General features: G+C 40.3%; 2 protein-coding genes across 11 annotated transcripts in view; one reads left to right on the top strand and one right to left on the bottom strand.

The window, feature by feature from the left end:
- Positions 1 to 426: 426 nt before the first annotated feature.
- LOC147140057 (carbohydrate sulfotransferase 15-like) lies at positions 427 to 14,612 on the bottom strand. Of its 3 annotated transcripts, none has more exons than XM_086044299.1 (8): positions 14,269 to 14,612; positions 7,216 to 7,693; positions 5,942 to 6,287; positions 4,911 to 5,057; positions 3,708 to 3,864; positions 3,480 to 3,654; positions 2,426 to 2,573; positions 427 to 2,146 (listed from the first exon to the last, which is right to left on the bottom strand). In XM_086044299.1, the coding sequence occupies exons 2-8, from the start codon at positions 7,630 to 7,632 to the stop codon at positions 1,956 to 1,958; spliced, it is 1,581 nt and encodes a 526-aa protein (XP_085900425.1). In that variant the 5' UTR covers positions 7,633 to 7,693; positions 14,269 to 14,612; the 3' UTR covers positions 427 to 1,955. The 3 variants fall into 3 exon arrangements, with proteins under 3 accessions (XP_085900425.1, XP_085900426.1, XP_085900429.1); XM_086044300.1 differs by having other exon boundaries at positions 431 to 2,146; positions 3,480 to 3,636; positions 14,269 to 14,610; XM_086044303.1 differs by having other exon boundaries at positions 1,956 to 2,146; positions 2,430 to 2,573.
- The window catches only part of LOC147140058 (uncharacterized), a 54,615-nt gene continuing 47,961 nt past the window's right edge, over positions 14,280 to 20,933 (top strand). For 7 of the 8 annotated variants that reach the window (XR_015088546.1, XR_015088547.1, XM_086044312.1 and 4 more), the window contains exons 1-3: positions 14,662 to 14,809; positions 15,519 to 15,587; positions 19,391 to 19,496. The gene's annotated coding sequence lies outside the window, so the exon portion shown is untranslated. Of the gene's footprint in view, positions 14,639 to 14,661; positions 14,810 to 15,518; positions 15,588 to 19,390; positions 19,497 to 20,933 lie in introns of those variants that run through there. The other variant, XM_086044313.1, reaches the window with a different exon arrangement.

The following is a 20,933-nucleotide window of genomic DNA, read 5'->3' on the forward strand; positions in this document are numbered from 1 at the left end:
CATAGGTGCCACAAGATGGTGGCAAAGCGCTACTTTTCCACATCAGTAGCCCACGGACCTAAAAATAGCTCACCAGTGATGGGACATTGTGATTTTCTAGTAATGTTGTAGAAAACATAAACAGTGGCAGATTTATAAAAACAAAGGGTTGTATATTGATTTATCGGTTTCCTAATTATTGTGAGAAATCATTAACATGATCTGTGTCTTTACATAAATATCATTAATTATTAATATGATGAAAATGGTTATTTCAGAATTGTGTATCAAACTGGTACAAAACTTTGAATGAATCATTACCCATTAAAAATTAGGTACACCTTCACTAAGTTAATGCCAAGTTGGAATCGCAGTTTCAAAAAAGTTGGTAAGCCCTGGTCTAAATGAAGCTCCTCCCCTCAAGTTTAACATAGTTCCTTGGCCCCAAGGTGCCGCAAGATGGCGCAAAAGCAATTCTTTTAACAATAGCCAAAAAACAAGGCAGAGTGGGGCCGAAATAATAAGCTCACCAAAACATATAGAATCCACAGATCTGGCCGTGGTTAAAGACGGACGTCATCTCCACATCATGTAAGATTATCTTTAAAACCAGGTAAATAAATAAAATTAAAAGAAAATAGTGATGACAGATATCATTAATTCATCTGATTGTTTTTTTTTGCTCTGTGCGTGCTGCTGTTTTGGTTAGCAGGGCAGTGCAAATGGGCTCACAGGTAATATCTGTTTCATGTTTGTCTATGAACTGAGATGATTATTGTTACTAGTGTTTCTTTCCAAGTGTCGCCTTATCAGTTCGTTGCACCTTTTGACAATCTTTGAGGTGGACATGCTGTCAATATCACCCAGGGACGGCCATATTGCTTGTCAGTGGCAATTTTCCTCCTTCCCTCATGGCACATTGGAAAATGTCACCGTACAAGCCTTAATGGGGGGCACAGTTAATGGGGGTCTAACTAGCCAGCGTGACTCCTTTGCACAGTTTAAAAGCTGTAGCGACTCTGATCAACAGGTCTTCTTTTCCTACCTCATCACGAAGCACTCAAGTCCATTATTTTCATCTCCTAACTGATTGCGGATCAGTCGAGATAATTGAGGAAAATTCATCTCATGTAGACTGTCTGTGATCCCCCTTCAAATCCTCCGCTGCCCTCCATTCCACCCTGTTGGATTTAATTGCGCCTAATGCATCATTTCCACACTCAGCGGACTCAACATTAGGTACACCTTCACTAAGTTAATGCCCAGTTGGACGGGCGTGGGCGTGACAGCATTTCATTTGTGTGTTTGTGTGGCCTGTTAGAGCATTTCACTGGCCTGTTTTGCTCACTAGTGTGCGCGCAAGAGAGCGTTTCATTAGCCTTTGAGAGTTTTAGTAACTTGTGTGAGAGTGATTCAGTAGTGTGTGGGAGTGAGCCACTTTTCAGTTGTGTGTGAGCGCATACAGGTAGAGTGTGAGTAGGTTCTGGGGTGCAAAGTCCAACCTGATGCACGTATGTTGACGAAGAAATCAAAGTATTTCCTATTTGTCTCTTTTCTACAAATTTAATGGAACATTTTTGATTTCTTTCATCTGAAATGATGAAAAACAATCCAAAACAATGTTTGGCAAGTTGTAGGGGTCACACTTGTTACTATAGTAGTGGCTTAGGGTGATTTACTAGTAGACTCTTTGTCCTCACTAGTAAGACAAAACAGCACATCAGTAGAGTAACTGTGTCTTACTAGTAACGTTTGTTCCACTACTCTATGACATTTCTGCATACAAATAGGACAACTTTTGTGTGCTTTGCCTTGTAAAATGGTTTGTTTAAGCATAATGAAACACAAAAAAAATAAATAACACATTTAAAACATACGCACGCGCGCACGCACGCACGCACGCACACACACACACACACACACGCACGCGCACACGCACACGCATCACCCAGAGTGTCTTTTTCAAGAGTAGGAAGTCATGTATCACTCCACAAGAAGGCCTGGTTGTCCAGCACGCTGGCCAGTTTACAGTTGAACGCTTGGTGGAATTCCCACAGAAGGTTCCGAGTGGACGGCAGCATGGGGCCCAGGCTCCTGTCGGCCGCACGGCGGGTATTGGACAAAGGTCGCTTGGTCAGCGCCGCCTCTGCCTGCTTGGACAAAGGACCTGACCACAACAGGGAAGGTATTAAAGCCAGTGTGTCGCAATATGCTGTCGCGGGGCTTTTGTAAATAAGTACATTTCATTTATATTATGCATTTATATTTCAATTTTGACAGAGCGAACTCACAAAGGGCTACATGTAGTCATTGAATAGAGTTAGACATACTGTATGTAAAAAAAAAATAACATTTATACACCAAAAATTATTAAGCAAAAAAAACACCAAACATATCTCTAGTTGTCTTGCTAATTGATTGTCATTGACATTCCAGGATCACATACCTACATTCAGAAAGTCGAACACTTTCTCTACGGTGCCTTGAAGGTTTGCCGCGTAGTCCTCCAGACGCAGAACCAGAATCTGCTCCCTGTGGAACACTGTCAGCCAGTCCAGCAGGAAGACAATATATATGCCCAGATTCAGCCTAACCTGTGCGGAAGCAACAAACAGAAGTTATTAGGGGCGCTCAAGGCTTTTGGATGTGATATTACTTTTCAAAATGTCATGATAGCATTGGAAATAGTACTAAAAACTTGAGCCTCCAGGTGCACTGTCATTTAAAATACGCCAGGGGGAGCCATAGTTCAGTACTAGCCACTGACAAGAAGTTCACACTGTAAATCCTAAATGTCATCCAGACAACAACATGGAACGTCAGAAATTGTTTTTTAAAGAAATATAATAACATTATTATTATCTTTATATGGCCTTGTCGGACACCTAGACTCCATTTAGTTAACTTATTTTCATTTGATAAAATTCTTCTTATGTCCTGGCGGAGGTTTGAACAAAAATTAAACATTAAAAAGTTATTTTCTATATTTATGAAAAAATAACGGTGATGATTAATGATAAAACAAATTTAAATACATTTAATTAGATCATGAAGATTAATATTACCTTGCGAGAGGGATGCACACTTATGAATAAAAATACTGTATTTGCGTAAAAAATATTAGTAATAATTAAGGCCCAACAATTAATTATCAGGCTGATTAAATCGACTAGTATTAGCTCTTTTTAAAATTGTCCCCCCACAAAAATCGGCCGATTTTTCTCCCTGCTGTGAAGTTAAACAAATATTAAAGGATAAATTATTGTAAAACTGTCAAATGTTCTGCCTGTTATTAATACCTTTATTGTGGTAAGCGTTAGAAGACCATTTTCATTAATTGGCCAATTAATCGGTTATCGGAATTTTATTCTGCCAGGTATCAGGAAAAAGAAAAAAATCAATATTGGTTGGGCTATAATAATACAACAACAACAAATGATACAACAGTTAACATATAGAACTGAGTAATGATTAAATTGTGTGAATGTTGAGCTGCTGACCGGCATGGAGTTAGAGAGGCCGGTGCTGTAGACGCAGCTTCGAAGCGACCGCTCCGACAGGCAGGAATGGAAGAGCTGCACAGACTCTACCACCTTCTGATGGAAGTCCTCGGCCGACTTGTTGGCCATCTTGAAGTACAAGTAGTCCGAGTACAACCTGGGGACGGCAAACAATCTAAAATGAGGAGTCTTCAGCATTTATCACCCAAGAGGTGCAGTGGATGTTACCTCTCCGCGGGGTCTCGTAGCATGATGATGATTTTGGCATCGGGCTGCACCGTGTGGATGAAGTCCTGGGCCAGGAAAGGTGGCTCCGCCTCCTCCCTGTCGCCATGGAGATAACTCCACGCTTGGTTGTCCCACATGGTAGAAGCGCTGGCTTCACCTTTGAAAGACATTGACTGTCACTCCGCACACTCGAAATTCAGTGGTGCCTTGAGAGAATGATTTGAATTTCTTTTGCGTGTGTATCATGTCAATGTTGTATATTCATTTTTGTGCATTTATTTACATTCCTAAAAACTATGATCACATGTAAAAATACTATGCCTAAAAAAATCTAAAAAAACCTATTTGTGTTCTGGATATATAAAAATAAAAAAAAAAGAAACAGAAAAAAAAAAAAAAAACCTTAAAAACAAAACAAAAAAACCCAAAAAAATTTAAAGGGATTTTAACCCAAAAACTTACTTTGCAATAATATGTTCTATGAACCTCCACTAGTTTGAACATGGCATTCTGATTGATATTAAATTGTGGAATAAGAGTTAAACAGCATAATCCTCCTGTTTTTAGCCATGTCAGGGGGTGGCCATTTTGTCCTCTGAGATGGACAAAAACGGTTGGATTTTATTGTAATTAAAAAATGTGTGTGTGTGTGTGTGTTTTAATTATTGGCCTTTCAAAGTAATTCATCTAAAGATTTGTGGTCCTGGAGAAGGCAACATACGATATTTGGTGACTTGAGCCAAAATGAATGTCACACACTTCACAAAAAAGTGACTTCTCCCAGCCAATAATAATAATTAAATTATTATTATTAAAAAATAACAATGAAAGTCATTAATACTATTTCCAAAGTATACAAATATGTTGAACATGATTAGGAATTTAGATGTATTTAATGAACCCTTTGAAGTATCATCTAGAGAAGAAAGTCATTTTTATTGACTCAAAAGTTGGACAGTTTTAAGTCAACCTGACGCATCCCCCATGCGCGGAACATTCAATCCACAGCGACTTGTTCCACTGTAACCACAAAATATTCACAATTTAATATGATTGTGTTTCCATCTGCTTGCATCTGAGCCTCTTGAGGGGAATATAGTAAAAAATGAGCAATGAACTTTCAGCGTAACCCGAGAGTTGTACGTACAAAGCCGATCACATCACACGCACGCACACCCACACACACTTTCACATGTGGTGCACCTGTGATGAGCTGCGCGAGGCGGTGTTGGTCTCTGGGGGAAGTTCCAGCGCTTGATCCTTGAATGTTGTACGCAGCCAAGTCAAACAGGTCCAGGTAATCTTCCACGGGGAAACTTTCCTGGATGCCGTCTTTGAAGCGGATATAACCTGGATGGACGCCCAAAAGTGGACATCAACATATAGACAACCTGACCAATTGAATAAGTCCAAAATCCTCCATAAAAGCATAAAATACAGTACAGTGAATCACCACCATTCGTGGGGGATAAGGACCTGTCGCTAAAAGCAAAAATTCACGATTCCTAAAAGGCTTTGTCATTAGTGGTGTGATTAGATGATGCCTTAAAAAATGGGTGCCATAAAGATAGGTTGAAAATAAGAAAAAAAACTAAGTTCATCACGCTTTTTAAGTGTTTTTTTTTTTTTGGACGCCATTACAGCAGGGTATCAGTGATGGCAAAAAGGTAAATGTATCAATAATCATAAAATGGGAATTACTTGGATTTATTTACCGGTATTAGTAACTGTATATCAACTTGTAGTTATAATAGTAGTAGTAGTAATAGTTAAAATACTCCACTAAAGTCGCTCTAAACAAGTGAATTTTGCTCTTTTTGTGACTTCAGAGGAAAACAATCTGCACATACATTTTGACATAATGAAAACTTTTATTGTCTGATTGCGTACTGTTTATTTTATTTTATTTTTTTACTACAATTGTAGTATTACGTGGCGCTGAATCGGAAACAATTGCCAGTCAGAATGACAGATTTTCTTTCCTTAAGCAAATGATTCAGATGATTTCATGAATTTTAAAAAAGGTAAATATTGTGACTTATAACCAAACATGCCCGAGTTCTCAGAAAAAAACCCATCTTGCATTACATTCTATGTTGTTTTGACGTAATATTCTACAAGGTGATTCACTTCTACCAAAGATATTTTCTGTTAAGCTACATGTACTTCTACTGTACTCTGTACTTGTACTTAAGTACACAGTGTGGATACGTTTGGTACCTCTGGTGCCTCACCAAATCGTTTTCTGGTCCACCAGTGTGGCTCCTTCATGATGTTGAACTTGACGTCGGGATGCAGCAGCAGCCTGTGGAACAAGTCGGTGGTGCCGCACTTGGGCTGCCCGATGATGTAGAAGTAAGGCAGGCAGCGCAAGCGCGACATCCCGCTGTCGGCGCCGCGCTGGCGTGGGCCCTGCCGGAAGGCGGACGCCAGGCGGTCGCACACCATCTTGAAGTTCTTGGAGCGCACCGCGAAGAGATTCCCCCCGTACGGGTCTCGGATCTTTTCCACGGGAAAGTCCTCGTACCAGCACGGGCTCTTGACGCCTGGCAGGAAGTGACGAGGGATTGCGGAGAACAACTATGGACACAAGGAGGAGATCAATCAAATCGAAAGATTTTTAAATCAGTAGAACATTTATCTGAGAAAGCCTAAATAATTCATTTAATAAATACATTAAAATAAAATGTATTATTATTTATTAACTATACAAAATGAATAATAAAATGCTCATGATACATTAAAAAATAATGTGATTTTAGGACATCAATTGTCTTCTTTTTAGGAAATAAATGATATTTCATAATATTATAATTTGTTCTCTCCTTTTTTAAAGTACACTATTTATAGAGGTGCAACGATTCATCAACAACTAATCGATTATCAAATGAATCGATTCATTTAATTAATTATTTTTGATCTCATCATTTTGATAGCTTTTTAAATGTACAATTGTCCAAATGCTCAGAATTTCAGCTTCACAACAGTAAATATTGTCGTATTTATCTTCTAAAGTGGAGTGAAAGTATTTGTGTTGAATAGAAAAAAAAATTGCTTTTACTCCGGAAAATACTGATCAACATTTTTGTCGACAAAATAATGACAGAAAATTATTAAATAATTGAATAATTATTAAAAGCATTCAAATAATTGTCAATTGCAGTCCTACCTATTATTACACAATATGTTAGACCTGTTCTTTTGAAGAAAGTACAGCATCAATAGTCTTATTTAATCGTCTTCTTTTCAGGAAATGAACAATGCAGTCGAGTCCATTAAGAGTAACCCATTACTGGCGCTTTGATGCACTGCCTAAATCATATTATCGTTAGCCATGGCATTATGCCATCCAGAGGCTGAGCTGCAGTGTATTAGTTAACAGAGAAGATGTGCTTCAGCTGTGAGGCAGTTCCACTTCCTTTCCCTTACCTGTTCTATGTGGGAACTGGGTGTGTCTCTGTTACATCCCCACCAAGTTCAACATGAAAATACCTGCCGGAATACTCACACGAGAGTCCGTCCCGATGATGTCCTTCTCGCCAGGAACCCTCCGAGATGGATATTCCAATTTGGATCGGATCATCCTCGTCAACAGCTTGATGTCCACGGACGTCCTTTTTAAGGAGAGGCCCACTGCAGAAGCTGCCGCTGCTGTGGTATTGGTCGGGACGTCGGCAGCTTTAAAGTGATATGGCGAGGGTGTCAACAGGAGTCCTTTCTTGTCCCATGTCAGGACGTAGGAAGCCATGATGAGGAAGCTCAGAGTCAGACCAAGCAGGAAGACCACCGCTTGGACTTTGGATAAGCTCCACAGGCTCACCCTGGACCACCTCAGACACACATTTCCATGCATGTGGGAATAGGTCCTGATAGGTGAAATGTGGGGGTCCGACTGGGTGGTTCTGCCATGCTTGTACCCCAACATGCTGACATGAAGCAGGCATGTGGAGGGAGAAGCTCATGGATACGTTCACGTCTTGGGTTTTCTGCAAAATGAGAAACACTTGTTAAAGCAATGGCAAAGATCATTTTAATATTTAGGGAGAGCGTCGCGTGTCAATGTGAAGCTTCCCAATTTTAGCTGCGGAGTGCGCGCACGTGTGTGTGTGTGTGTGGTCGTTTTAACATAAAAGACGAGCTGTCGAGGTCAGAATAACAGTTACGCTGTAATTCAACACTGAAAACAAAACATGAATTCTCTGCGGACTTAAAGGGGGCCGTCTAGGCTACAGCTTTATTTTTGTTAACCCCGTGAGGATCATTGCGGAGCTCATGAATGAACACACTTCGCATGTTGACACAGGTGAAGAAGCGGTGCTGGCAATAGAAAGTCTGAAAGCGGCAATTATAACAGCGCTTCCTTACACGCCGCGTACATGGACGTGAAACAGAGCTAAAACACTTTAGCGACATTTGACTGGGAAACGTACGTTTTTCTTTACCCCGTTCGTCATCATGCAGCTGGACCCCGGTCCGGAAAACATGACATCACTTTGCCTGTGAGCAGTTACGTTATTACGTATTGGCCAATCAGTTAGGAAAACAAGAGCTCCTCGCAAACATGTTCTGACCGCAAAGGGAAAAGGTGACTGGAGAGCTACCATCAAAACTGATTAGCTAGCCCTTTATCACATATAATACAAATTGCTTTCTCACTTGCACCACCATTGATGTTCGCTTTTGAACAAAAGGTGTTCTGTCAACTATTCAGTCAACTTATCATGGGGGATATCTTCCAGACCCACCCGCAATAGTAATAATCTGCAAAATACAGAACATATTAGGATTGTCGCTATTCACAGCAGCTAACAAAAACAAAAAAGGTGAGACGTTAAAAGCGTATCACGTCTGGAAATGCTGTGAACTCTCACCAACCCAAGCAGATTTTAGTAGGCGACAGCTTGCGATGAGTGATGTCAGCTTGTTTTAAAATAGTCGACGCGAGTGCCAACAGGCAGATTGGGTGAGGAAAAAAGGTCATGAAAAGAGCGTGTGTTCTAATAAAACAGCTCAGAGTCCTCTCGGGCTTACTGGGGATGCTCGAGGGGCGCAAAGTAAGCCACATGACTTGCTCCTGCTGGGGAAGTGTTTTCAGTCCTTCTTGTTGAAGGGGAGTTTAGTATATAGAGGGGCATTTAACTGACTCAACAGCTAAGAGTTAGCGTCGATCAAGAGGCATGCTTTTAGAGGGGACCTTCGTTCCTTACATTTACCATGTACTTGCTTCATTCTTGTCAGAATGCCCGCCGTTGATTACGGAAAAACTACCTCCATTTCTTCTTGCTCTGTTTAGCATCAGCATTATAACTTGCACTCTGCATCAAACTCCCAAATGGCAGGCCAAGCTCCTCAGTGACAATGCGCAGGTGCTTGACGCTCACGGAACGTATTACGTCTCGATGTTTATAGCTGCGTAAATAAATACAGCGTGACCTCCTGCGACTGTGACTTGGCTGCGTCCCAGTATTGGAAAGAGAAAGAACAGCCACATAAGGAAGTTAAGCCGGGTACACGCATACAGCAAATATTCTCAGATGACACCAAAAGATTATCCTGAGCGATTATCATTTGGTGTGTTCAAAGTGATGTTTACTCCCCATTCTGCAGTTGGGGCTGACAATCGTAAACGTGAAAACTGACAACTTCACAGGCTTCGGAGACAGTCGGAATTTTTACAAGTTTAACACCAATTCACATGACACAACTGTAGTGTTGCTACTCGCTACAGTATTTTTTTTTTTTTTTGAAAGCTCAGGAGGATGGAATGAGTTGTGCCGTTGTTATGTGGATTGTTGCGACAGTTCTAGAAGTTCCAACTGTCTATGAAACTGAGTGTGATTTGGGTTTGGGTGGAGGCGAATGAAAGGAGGAAGAGGATTAGAGACAGACCGATATATTTTTTGTCAGGACCGATACAGATACCGATTATTAGTAGTCAAGGAGGACGATGACCGATATTTGGAGCCAATATTAATTTCCAGTAAAAATGAAAATATTGGCAAACATTGCTGTCAAAATCTAAAAAAAAAAAGGACAACTCTTAACTTTGTTGAAACATATTTAAGAATGTTTGTTGAACAATTTTTCAGATTTGCATAATGTTGATTTTTTTTCATGAATATAAATTTTTTTTACAATATACATCTTTGTTGTAAAATTTTAACAAAGTTCAGAGAGCTCCCAGCGGCATCAGCATGTCTTTAAAAGTTTAATGAAAACTTAAACAATAGCTCTCTATGGTTTCCTAATAAAGTTAAATAAAGTTCTAAATAAAGTTCTTCAAATTTTCAAAAGGACCGAAATGTTAAAACTTCACTTATCTTTGTTTTGATTGCAAACAAAAACGAAAGGTGCATAATGTTCCCAGGGTCATTACAATCTCTTATAAAGTTAACGCAACATTTAAATACTGTAAATAGTTCCTTGAAGTTAACACGGTTTTAAATTGATTTATTATCGGCCATCAGATTTTTTTAAAAAGCAGATAGTTGACATTTTGACAAATATCGGCGCTGATAATCGGACCGGCTGATAATCGGTCTATCCCTAAAGAGGATGTCTGCATTAACATTAACCATTCAATTTCACAATAAAGAGGTTATTTATCAACCACCAAATGGAAAAGTTTCAAATAAGCCTGATTATTGGTAGTCTGCTTTTGGAAGCTTCTGTTTGGATGGCAACGAGAAGCAATCGCAAACTGCTGTAAACCGATCAAAACCGTTATCCCGGGCTGAAAGGCAGAGTGTCAAATGTAAAATTTCTATTTTTGGAGAATTCTGTCATACCAGAATGGCTCTCATGTCTGATTTTGTCATTGATGAATGACAATTGCATCCCAGGAATCTGACCTCTTATAATCTGTTCAGCAAACACACTCAAACAAAAACAAGACACTTCTAAAAAAGTCCAAGTAATGTTAAACCTCTTGTATAAATATGACATCTTTTCAGGGAAGCCCACCTTGCCATATGGATCACAGATGTGCCCCAGTGTGTACTTGCACACGCGTGTAGGTGTGTATGTACGTGCACATGTATGTTTTTCTTTAGCGGCTCTTTAAAGCCAATGTGACATTAATAACAAGCAGAGAGCAGCTGAAGATGTGTCCTACTGTGCGGCATGTGAGGAAGAGGCGGCGTAATTGCAGGTAAAAGAGGGTCATTTGAGTTTATTACCACTATTTTGGGAGACAAATGGAGCGTTATTCTAAACCACTTTATTTGGAGAAAGTGGGGGGAATGTAAAATGTTGGCATTAATGTGTCATAGGGAAAGAAAACTGCTGCCAAATGGTCGCTTCTGTGAAATAACCAAAATAAGACAATATATTCTGCTTCTCTGTATGGCTGCAGATGGCTTTTCGCATTGCAATCGTCTTTGGACTATTGGTGAAAATAAAGGCTCAATTATTTACATATCAGCCTCATCTCACAGGCATCCAACACGGACTGGTTAGTGGTATTTTTAAATTGAAAAAAATGGAGGTATCAACAACTAGTCCTCCTGTCTACTGTCTGATCTACCTTTTCAATTTCCATAAAAAAATTTAGCTAACTAGCACATGTGCAGATGAACAGAACGTTTTATTTTACCTGGTAACTTGTTGCTAGGCAGATTTCACAAGGCCCAAGATCATACCTCCTAAGTTATGCTACAGCCAGTCTACTCTATAGCACAGCTCCTTCAACTCCACCGGTACATGAGTACAATAATTGCATGGAAACAGGAGTTTAGAACAGTCTGAGATTCTCCCAACCAATTTAAAGTAATCGATTGAATGATTAATTTTACGTATTGTCAATCAAGGTCCAGTCAAATGCCTATCCCTAGTTCAGAACCAATCTCAGCTGACTTAAAGAGGAAGTCAACCCACACATATTTTTTTCAAGAATATGTTCTGTTGCAGGCCAGGTGGATTTTGCTGCTTAACTCATATTCCACAAACGCAATATTAATCAGAATGCCGTTTTTCCAACTAGTGGGAACATATTCTTGAAAAAAATGTGTTTGGCTTGAATCCCTCGTTAATGTCAGTCAGGTATGTGAACCACCACAATACCAATGGTGTAGGTTCTTTCCATAATATCTTCATTTTGTTTAAGTGTGAAAGCGGCGGGGGTGCTTGAACCTGGCACATGCCCGTTCGTGGTTTCAACTCAGCGCACACTTGGCTGTTGATTATTTTAACAAAAATAAACCTGTCAACACTCTCAGACGTGCGAGTTGAAATCCAATGCGAGCAGATGACATGTAGTAGCTTGATCGTGAGTCACTCCCCGCTCATACACTTGAAGAGACAACCCAGCGTCTGCGAAAGCACTAAGCCCCATGGCGCTGCCATAAAGTTGATGATATCGTGAAATATTTATTTTCTAAAGCGGACGGAGAAGCCAGCCTCTAACGTAATGGAGTCCGTACAGACAGATCGAACTGATGGCATGCGGTTTAAAGACGGTGGAAAGTTCTCATTCGTCATGGTGTAATTTTTGCAATGCCAATCAAAAAAAAGAAGCCAGAATGAGATTGAGTTCAAAAACATTCAGGATAGGACCTTCCTTAAAACAACATTTAGCAATAACGCATTTCAAATACCGTCACGTGGAATAGAAAGGGAAAGCCATTAGCCATCGGGAAAACGACTTGATGGCGGCAGGACGGAATGATGATTACAATGAAACTGCCAACGGTGTGTTTGCTAACTTTGCTATGTGGTGAATCCCAACAAGTAAACAACGCGTCCTCAAAAAAAGACAGTCAAGGCAGGTTGCCAGAACGTTTGAGCACAGTGCGTCCTCCCACATTCCCGATGCTCCAACAAAAATTCTTCTCTGCGCCTTGTAGTGGATCCCAAATCTGAAGTCTAAACAGTCACATAGCACTCTCCTCCTCATATTTGGAGCATTACCTCAAGATTTGAGGTTGCCAAAAGAAGCATGGTTTTCGCATCTAGGGAAGTTCTTCCACTATTTCAAGGTGACAGGAGGGGGCTTGGTGGGACAACCTGAAATCTTCCTGCCCAGCAGACCAAATAAACCACAAGGCAGCAGCCTGAGGAAAGTTAGTCTTGGGCGTGTGCAGTTGCGGTGCATTGACATAACATCTGCATCTGCTTCCCTTGATGAATAAAGACCATTTCCACCAGGCAGAACACGTTGGGGGTCACTGACTGATGCTGTCCGCCTTTTGCCCAAAGTTAATTGACAATGGATCCAGCCACAATAAGCGGTACAGAAAATGGACGGATGGACAATCCAGTTTGGTCGTCAACCTTTTGGGGTTTTTATTAATAAAAGTTGTAAAGGATACCTAATAGCCACACTGTATTACTTTTAGTGCCAACTAGAGGTGGGACAGGGATCTTGCAGCAGTAGAAGGAATCCGCCACTGTAACTCGTCCAACACTCAGATCTAAACGTGTCACGTTGGAATAAACAGAAAAACAATCCGAAGCGCAAACAGTCGCCCGCTTGAACACGAACATTTACAAAGCTGTTATCTGTTCACTGTAAATTGCCGTCCGCAATGTTTGCAGTTCACTCCCCGCTATGAAAACATGTAATAACATTGACACGGTACAGCTGTTTAATGAGTGCAGGGTTATCTTTGAGGATTACAACACACACTCATTTCAAGAGCGTCTGCCAACATTTAAGGATTTCTAATCGCACAACTATCAAGCAGTGTTAAACTGTTTTTTTTTTATTTTTTTTTATCCTTAAGTACAGTGACCCCCGCTATTCGTGGGAGACAGGAACTGAACCCAATAGTGAATGGCGAAAATCCGCAAATAGCAGAAGTCACCCCAAAAGTGATTATAAATGACTGTATCAATAGCTTAAAAATGTATTTAACATTTATTTATCCAGTAAGGCAATTGTGAAGAGATTATCATTTCCAATACAGAGCTGGCATACAGCAGAGTAAAACAAAGACTACAGGTATGTACCACAAACTATGATCTCAAAACTCAAGAGGCCTGTACCATTTCAAATGCTTGGAACATACTGTGCATTCATATCACTACTGAATCAGCATTAAATATAAAATACATTTTTGTGGAACAAATTTGACTGTAAGCTTTATTGTACTGTTTTATCAGCATCATATTATTATATTATTTCTATACAAAGCAGTTTACTGTACATGTATACATAGACATTCAAAGAGGAATCGTAGGAGAACTTAAAATGAATATCTGCCGTGTATTCACGGTATGTCATATAATATCCTCCATTTCTTAAAATAGGGTTGCTTTTGGAATAATTTCCTTTCCAAATATTTGATTGACCTATGGGCCAGTTACGATGAAGACCTTTGAACTCTGCCTAGCAACAAGTGACAAGTTGAATTGATAAGCATTCTTACAAAAATCTTGAGATAAAAAGAGTTGCTTTCGACTAGACAGCTAGAATATTATTTCAATTATGAAATTATGAATAAGAAATGCCACAAGTACAACTAAATTCTTTTTTTTATTATACCCCAAACCTAAAGACATAATATAAAAAAAAAAGTTTTTAAAAAAAGGTTAAAAAAAAAAAAAAGCACTTAGTACTCACAATTGATTTGAGTGGCTCCTCGTCGTTTCATTCGCAGATTGCTAGACATGATCAAGCAATCAAACGGTCCACGCTAATCCAAACGAGAGAAAAGAGGACGGGACAGGTGTCTGACTGCCTGCGTGGGATAGAAAAGAAAAGAGCACGGAGTGCGTGTCGAGCGCAGACTGCTCATGGTCGGCTTTAGCATCACAAATGAGAGTTTCCGCTGCCTCCATCTGACTGCTAGAGAGGGGGGAGGCGCACCGACGAGCAATTCTTAGAACACTCATGCCATTACTACTCCTTCGCTACAACTGATGCGGGATCGATGAGGTGTGGCCTGTTTTTACCCACAATCCACCGCGCGGCTCGAAGAATTGGCGGCAAGGTGAGTTGTGCTCCCATTTTGTTTTGTGCTCATGAACTACACGACAGCATAATATGGATGCCATTTGTTTTAAACGGCAATTTGTATTTAATTTCGCCTTCATTCATGGACAAACGAAAACTTTGTGGAAGTGAAAAGGCCGTTTCATTAGGCACATCTGGCTATGTACAGGTATTTGCATCTTGAAAACACGTTGGCTTGAATGTAAATTCCTTACCACAAGTGCTGAGCATGCAGTTCCTTAAGTATTCCTGATATGAACCGTTAAAAAAAAAAAACAATAGCATTTAACCATAAATACTCACAATGTATAATGCTGCCAATGTATATTGAACAACAGGTGCATCACGTTTGTCATGTTTCTGTCACCCTTGTGGTTTGGTTACAAAACCACCTGTTTATTGCGAAACTGTGTTCTCCAAGCTCAGCTGATTTGAAGACTGACAAGAAGTAGAATATTGTGCAATTGAGCCGTTAAGTAAAAATGTATCATCACTAGTCTTAACATCAATTTCGAATATTCTTTTAAGCTTGTTGTTTTCTGCATTTTGATGACTCATTTCCATACGTGGGAGTGAAGTTTCATCAGTATTGTCTAAAGACATACTAATGCAGGTTACTACAAGGTTGAAATAGACTGATCTAGTTCACAAAAATGAGTGGGGGTGCTTCTTTCCTCCATTTCTGCTGATTTCTGCCTCAGCAAATCTGTAGATCTTAAGACCTTGTCAAGATGCTTACAGTCACTTTTTTTGGCCTGATGTGTGATTGACACTCTTATAAACGTGTAGAAAAAAAATATCATTGCACATAATATAGAATTCTCTCGATCAAGCTCATACTGATGCAAAAATGTATGTCCTTATCTGTTTTCTTGCAGGATTATCAAACAAGAGAAATTAATGACTGTTTCTTGGTTACCGCGGTATGAGAAACTTGCTTCCACCAAGTAAGACAATTTTCTTCAACTGATACGTCTTTTTGGAAATAAAAAGCATATTAATCCTTGGATGCCTGCTGAATTGAGTTCTCACAGGCATGACATTGTCTATAACTCCAGTTTCAAATAGAAAGTACAACGCAGTATTTGAATTTTTGTTGAGTATGAATGCTTTTCTGTAAGCAGGAAAAAATGTCAGAAATGCAGCCTCGTGCTTGACACACTTCACAGATGCTTTTTTTTTTTTTAACACAGCGGGGAGTCCATCTCGCAAAATCAGCTTTCTTCGGAATGGCAGACAAGGGACAGGCGGAGCAGAAGTACTGATCTTCTAATCAGCTGTTTAAAGTGAAAGTCAGATTTACGGGGAATCCTTGAAGGGGCCATGGCTCAGGAATTCCTATTCAAGCTGTACTAGACCTCCTCATCCCCTTCAGCGGCAGGAATTAGAACAAAATGTAGATAGTCATTAGCAGAGAACAAGTCCAGTTTGTTAGGCAGTACTTAATGTGTGGCTCATGGTGCCAGCTGTTTCTGTCTCTCTTCTGTTTGTCATCATAGAAGCTGTCGGGTACAGCTGCTAACAGCTGCTCACTGCGAAATGTAATGCAATATTGCTATATTATAAGTAATCTCCACTTTGTATTCATAATGAAACGATCACACGGTTTCAGGCAACACTGGTTTAGTAGGTCATTCCAAATCAGACCTTTTAATATAAGTTGCGCTGGCCATTTTGCATCAGATATCAATTGGAACCAATGGAGTTCTGAATGTAATGCACTGATTTCACTCTGACACAGAGCACTTCAAGCACCAATACTTTTGAGCAAGTTCGCTGTGTTGTGGATTTGTGATTAAAACGAAGAAATTTTGGATGACCAGATTGTTGGTTAATCATTGACCAGTCAATCTTACCTAAAAGACAGGCAGTAGTTTTATTTAAAAACAAAAGAGTGAATCTATAAAACTGTAGTGTTGAATGTGATGCAGCGGAAAATTTGGGTGCACCTAACTTTTTTGTTACATTGTTTTGACAGTGATCAGAGTAACAAACCTTGAAAGTCTAACAATCATTATCTAAAATTGTGATTGGTAAAGAACTCGTATTAATACTGCATTCTACTAGCTTGACTGTCTTTTGGTGACCGAGTTCTTTGCCATTGAAAAATGAACATTTCAGTTTTGTTGGTTAAAAGTTGTGAGTCGAGTTTTTACAGACATACAGGCAGACTATGGCTAAATTCTATGTCGGCCTCGAAAGGAAAACAATCCCTTTTTCCATTTGGTGATTGGGTTTTGAATGGGTTTGTTTTAGATTTTCCAGACGATGGGACCGCACGCTCCAATTCTCAACAGTCTACACATTGTCTCTTTATCCTGATTTTTCAAGCTAAAAAATAGTAATAAAGCCGTTTTATTTGACTGGCACAATATTCAGTGGCAAGAAAATAAAAAGATTCCCAATTGAGCACGAGCAGGTCCTGACAGGCGGGCATGATTTAGTATGACACAGGGAAGTACTTGGACCACTTCCCAGCCAGCAAAGGCTCGAGATAGTTTGGGAAATGACACGTCTGAGTATGAATGATGTCTCGGTCGGATCTCGATTAAACTTGTCCGCTCAACGACGATCTCGCCTCGCAAATCTTTGGACTTTGTGTGCAGCGCAGGCCAACGCATGCACACATATATGCTCATACACTGAGTCCATAATCACTGGCACAGGGAGCGAGAAGCTGATGAAAGCACATTTTCCAAAGGAAGGCTCTGTGGTTTGGGAAGAGCGTGTTATGTGACTAAGTCAAATGTGGGGGCTAAGGGGGCGGGGGATTCTACATCTTTGTATCCTCTTGAACTCCTGGATGAACTTGGGGGAGAGCAGTGTTTCCGCTTGACTCTTTGGCACAAAGTTGGTTTGTTCTGGTAACCATCGTAGCATGGGACTTCAGTCAAATCCCAGTTGTAGAGCATCTTTGTTTTGTCTCTTCTGAGTTGTTATTAACGGAGGACATCGTTGAAGATATTTTTGGTGTTTTATATTCTCTGCATCGTGTTGGGTAACTGATGCTTCCAATCACCTACGATGCTACCACAGAAGAGCAAAGATTGACGTTAATTACAGTCTGACTCAAAGACCGCAATGCCAGAAGAGAGGTCAAACACGCATGCGTGCGCGCTCGCACACACACACACACACACACACACACACACGCACACACATTGTACTAATTAGAGGACATAATCTCAGAGAGAACTGCTGGCAGGTTAATGAACTCTGCTGCCAGTCTAATCCGGAGGAAAAGGCGCAACTGTCTCTTGGCTATCGACTCCCATGAGAAAATAACCTCTCACTTTTAATTGGAGTGTCTGTGGTGACCAGCAGGGGGAGTGTGCCATACTGTTGACGATTTCCTAGGCAACCACAGGCCAGGACCTTCAATAGCAGGTGACGAGTTGAACAATGGTGGTTACTGATTGTGTGATTGAATTGTCAGGTAAAATATTCATGATGGATGATACTGATCATTTTTATCACCTGTTGGTTGAGACTGTGTCATTGACCAGTGAATTAATGGCAAGATGGGATCAGTTGGATTGATTGGTGACCGGATCTTTCTGGTAGCAAACTGACTCGAAGATGGATTTTATGGATGGTGGTTTTGGTTTTGGATCTATGGATAGATCTGATCAAATGGATGGTTTGGAGGATGGCTTGATTGGAGATTGGATACATCGCTCCTGAATTATGCACATCGATGGAACTGAACTCAAAAGTCTTGTTCTGACAAAACTGGACGTGGTGTGAGCACTTCTTTCAGAGTGCCGCCCCCTAAACTTCTTACTTAGAACTTGGCGGGGAAGCGATGGGAAACTGACAAAAAGTGGATAAAAATGCTACCAAAAAAACAGATGTTTGAATGTTTCACCCCTCCTGACACAGGATGCAGGTATTTTTGTGGACTGTGCAAGCTACAAAATGTCCTTTCATTCTGCAATCATATTTCACAACATGACAAGAGCCTTGTCGTCCCGTCCTTCCTGTTGAATTCTAACCGAGGCTTTCTTCCGTGCTGCATCGAGGTTAATCCACCTCCCACCATCCTTCCCATCTGACCCGCGACCCCCAGCGGAAAGGATTCTGTTCCCCATGGACTGAAACACTGAAGAGAGCCCCCCCCCCAACACACACACGCACACTCTCATGCCAGGAAGTCCCGAGCTACGAATGCTGTATTCGGACCTCCCACTCGTTTCACTGCAAAAATACAGCAAACAACGGCTTTACATGGAATTTTTCTCACTACACTAGCACACGCAGATGCCCGAAAGCAATGTCACACAACATCAAGGCTTCCTTAGGAATGTGTTTATCCATCTCGAAGCTGTGGAATTATATTTTAACAGTCACTAGCCCAAAGTCAGCTGGGATAGGCTCCACAGTTCCCTGCGACCCTCAACAAGATAAGCAATATAAACAATGGATGGAAGGATGGATGTATTCTTATAATGGAACAGAAAGTATTGCGATGCGTGGAAATTGAAGAAAGTATTCTTGGTTCTTCACTGGTTTAAGGTCTTGCTCAACTCTGGATTGAATAATAGATTAAGAGTGTTTGTGCAATTATATGTCCACCAGAACCATAGCTAGTATAAAACAACACATAAAGCGCAGACTGCCGTCTTGGTTTTGACAGCGGTGAGTAAGTTCCATCTAAAAAAGAGAAATGCTTGACAAACTCTCAGAATGTCAAAGTGATGTCAAGGGCAAATTGATTCCTCTGGCTCTGATGCGTGCTCTCTTTCTGCAGATCAAGATGGAGGCTGCTTACTTGGGCCAATGTGATTCAAAGAGCATCATTCAAAGATGTCTGGGTCCAAGTCATGTACACTTGGGGACAAAACGAAGCGGAATAGGTGAGTTAGCTTTTTAATTTACACCAAACGGGCTAACTTTTAACTGTGACATTGTAATTGTAATAATCATATGTGCGTAGTTGGGAAAACATTACCTGACAGCCAAGAGACTATCTCTAAAACATACCATCATCTGAAATGGGCTTTAGATTAGTTAGGTGTAAGGATATAGTGACATCATGTGGTGGCAAAATGCAAGCACAAAATGAGGGTGGGCTTTAGTTCTGCATCAGACACAAACCAAAGTTTTCATTTTTATTAATTAAATTACACTGATATTTTCTGTATATAACTGAACAGCAATGTGAGCTGGTTGGTTGCAATATGCCACAGTTTGTGTTACAAGATCTGTTGAATACAGTGTTTCAACAAACACAATGACAGACAATTATTTGTCTTTTTTAACCTACTTTGATTTGACAATGTTCATGTTTAGGACCAAAGGAGGACCATAGCAACAGCCCAAAGGCAGACGTAAAGGAGACATACATTTTTTTTTCACAATTGAAACGCGTTTTCAGGTGACTTAATAAAATGTGTCTGACATTACTCGGTCAAAATACATAAATGAAAAAGAATCGTTTCACATGTCATACTCATTTGTTACACTGGAAGAGTACAGCTTTCATTACAATGACAACCCTGAAGGCGCTAGGGCAGTCCCCATATTTAGCAACTTTTCCATCTGCTATAGCGATGATTTTTTCTTAAAGTAACATTCAACAAATCCAGTGTTTTTTCAGATCCAGACTGCAAATGAATGCCACATGTTCAAAGCGACCAGTGGTTAATTTAACCATTTACACCAAAAGAACGACTCGCTCACACACATTTTCAGAAGTAGGCAGATAAAACATTCACCTTGATATTAAAATTCATACCTGCTGGGTGGGCAGGAACTCCAGAGGCCTAAATATTCACCCATTTGTCTATATCATCATTAGTGTGTGAACATTAGCATGTGAAGCCCTTTGACACATTCTTGTGATGAAGGGCTATATAAATACATTTGACTTGACTTGACAATTAGGATTGAGGCTGAGCTGAAGTCTTTGCCAGCTGACTTCAGGCAAGAGTCGGGGTATACCCTGAACTGGCCACTTAGCACATATAAACAAATAACCATTCATTCTCACATTCACATATTTTACAATTTGGAGTTTTTAAAGTGGAAGTCAACCCAAATATATTTTTTTCAAGAATATGTTCTATGCAAGGCCCACTAGTTGGAACAAGGCATTATGATTAATATGAAATATGAGTTAAGCAGCAATTTTAGTCATCTCAGTGGGCAGGGCGGCCATTTTGTCGCTTCTGTCGACTGAAAATGACATCACAGACCCTCAGGGCTCAGATAACGACCAATCACGACTGTGATTTCATTTTCAGTCGACAAAAGTGACAAAATGGCCGCCCCCGAGATGGCTAAAAATGGGT

Source organism: Filicampus tigris, chromosome 11 (assembly GCF_054856515.1).
Source record: "Filicampus tigris isolate MCC_2025a chromosome 11, RoL_Ftig_1.0, whole genome shotgun sequence".
Classification (NCBI taxonomy): Eukaryota; Metazoa; Chordata; class Actinopteri; order Syngnathiformes; family Syngnathidae; genus Filicampus; species Filicampus tigris.

What these genes read in the sequence shown, in the direction of transcription:
- LOC147140057 (XM_086044299.1), bottom strand. Translation starts at nt 7,632, where the DNA reads ATGTTGGGGTACAAGCATGGCAGAACCACCCAGTCGGACCCCCACATT. An exon ending in CTACGAGACCCCGCGGAGAG is followed by an intron (nt 3,655 to 3,707) that starts GTAACATCCACT and finishes TCCTCATTTTAG; the next exon opens with ATTGTTTGCCGTCCCCAGGT. An exon ending in GCCTCTCTAACTCCATGCCG is followed by an intron (nt 2,574 to 3,479) that starts GTCAGCAGCTCA and finishes GCTTCCGCACAG; the next exon opens with GTTAGGCTGAATCTGGGCAT.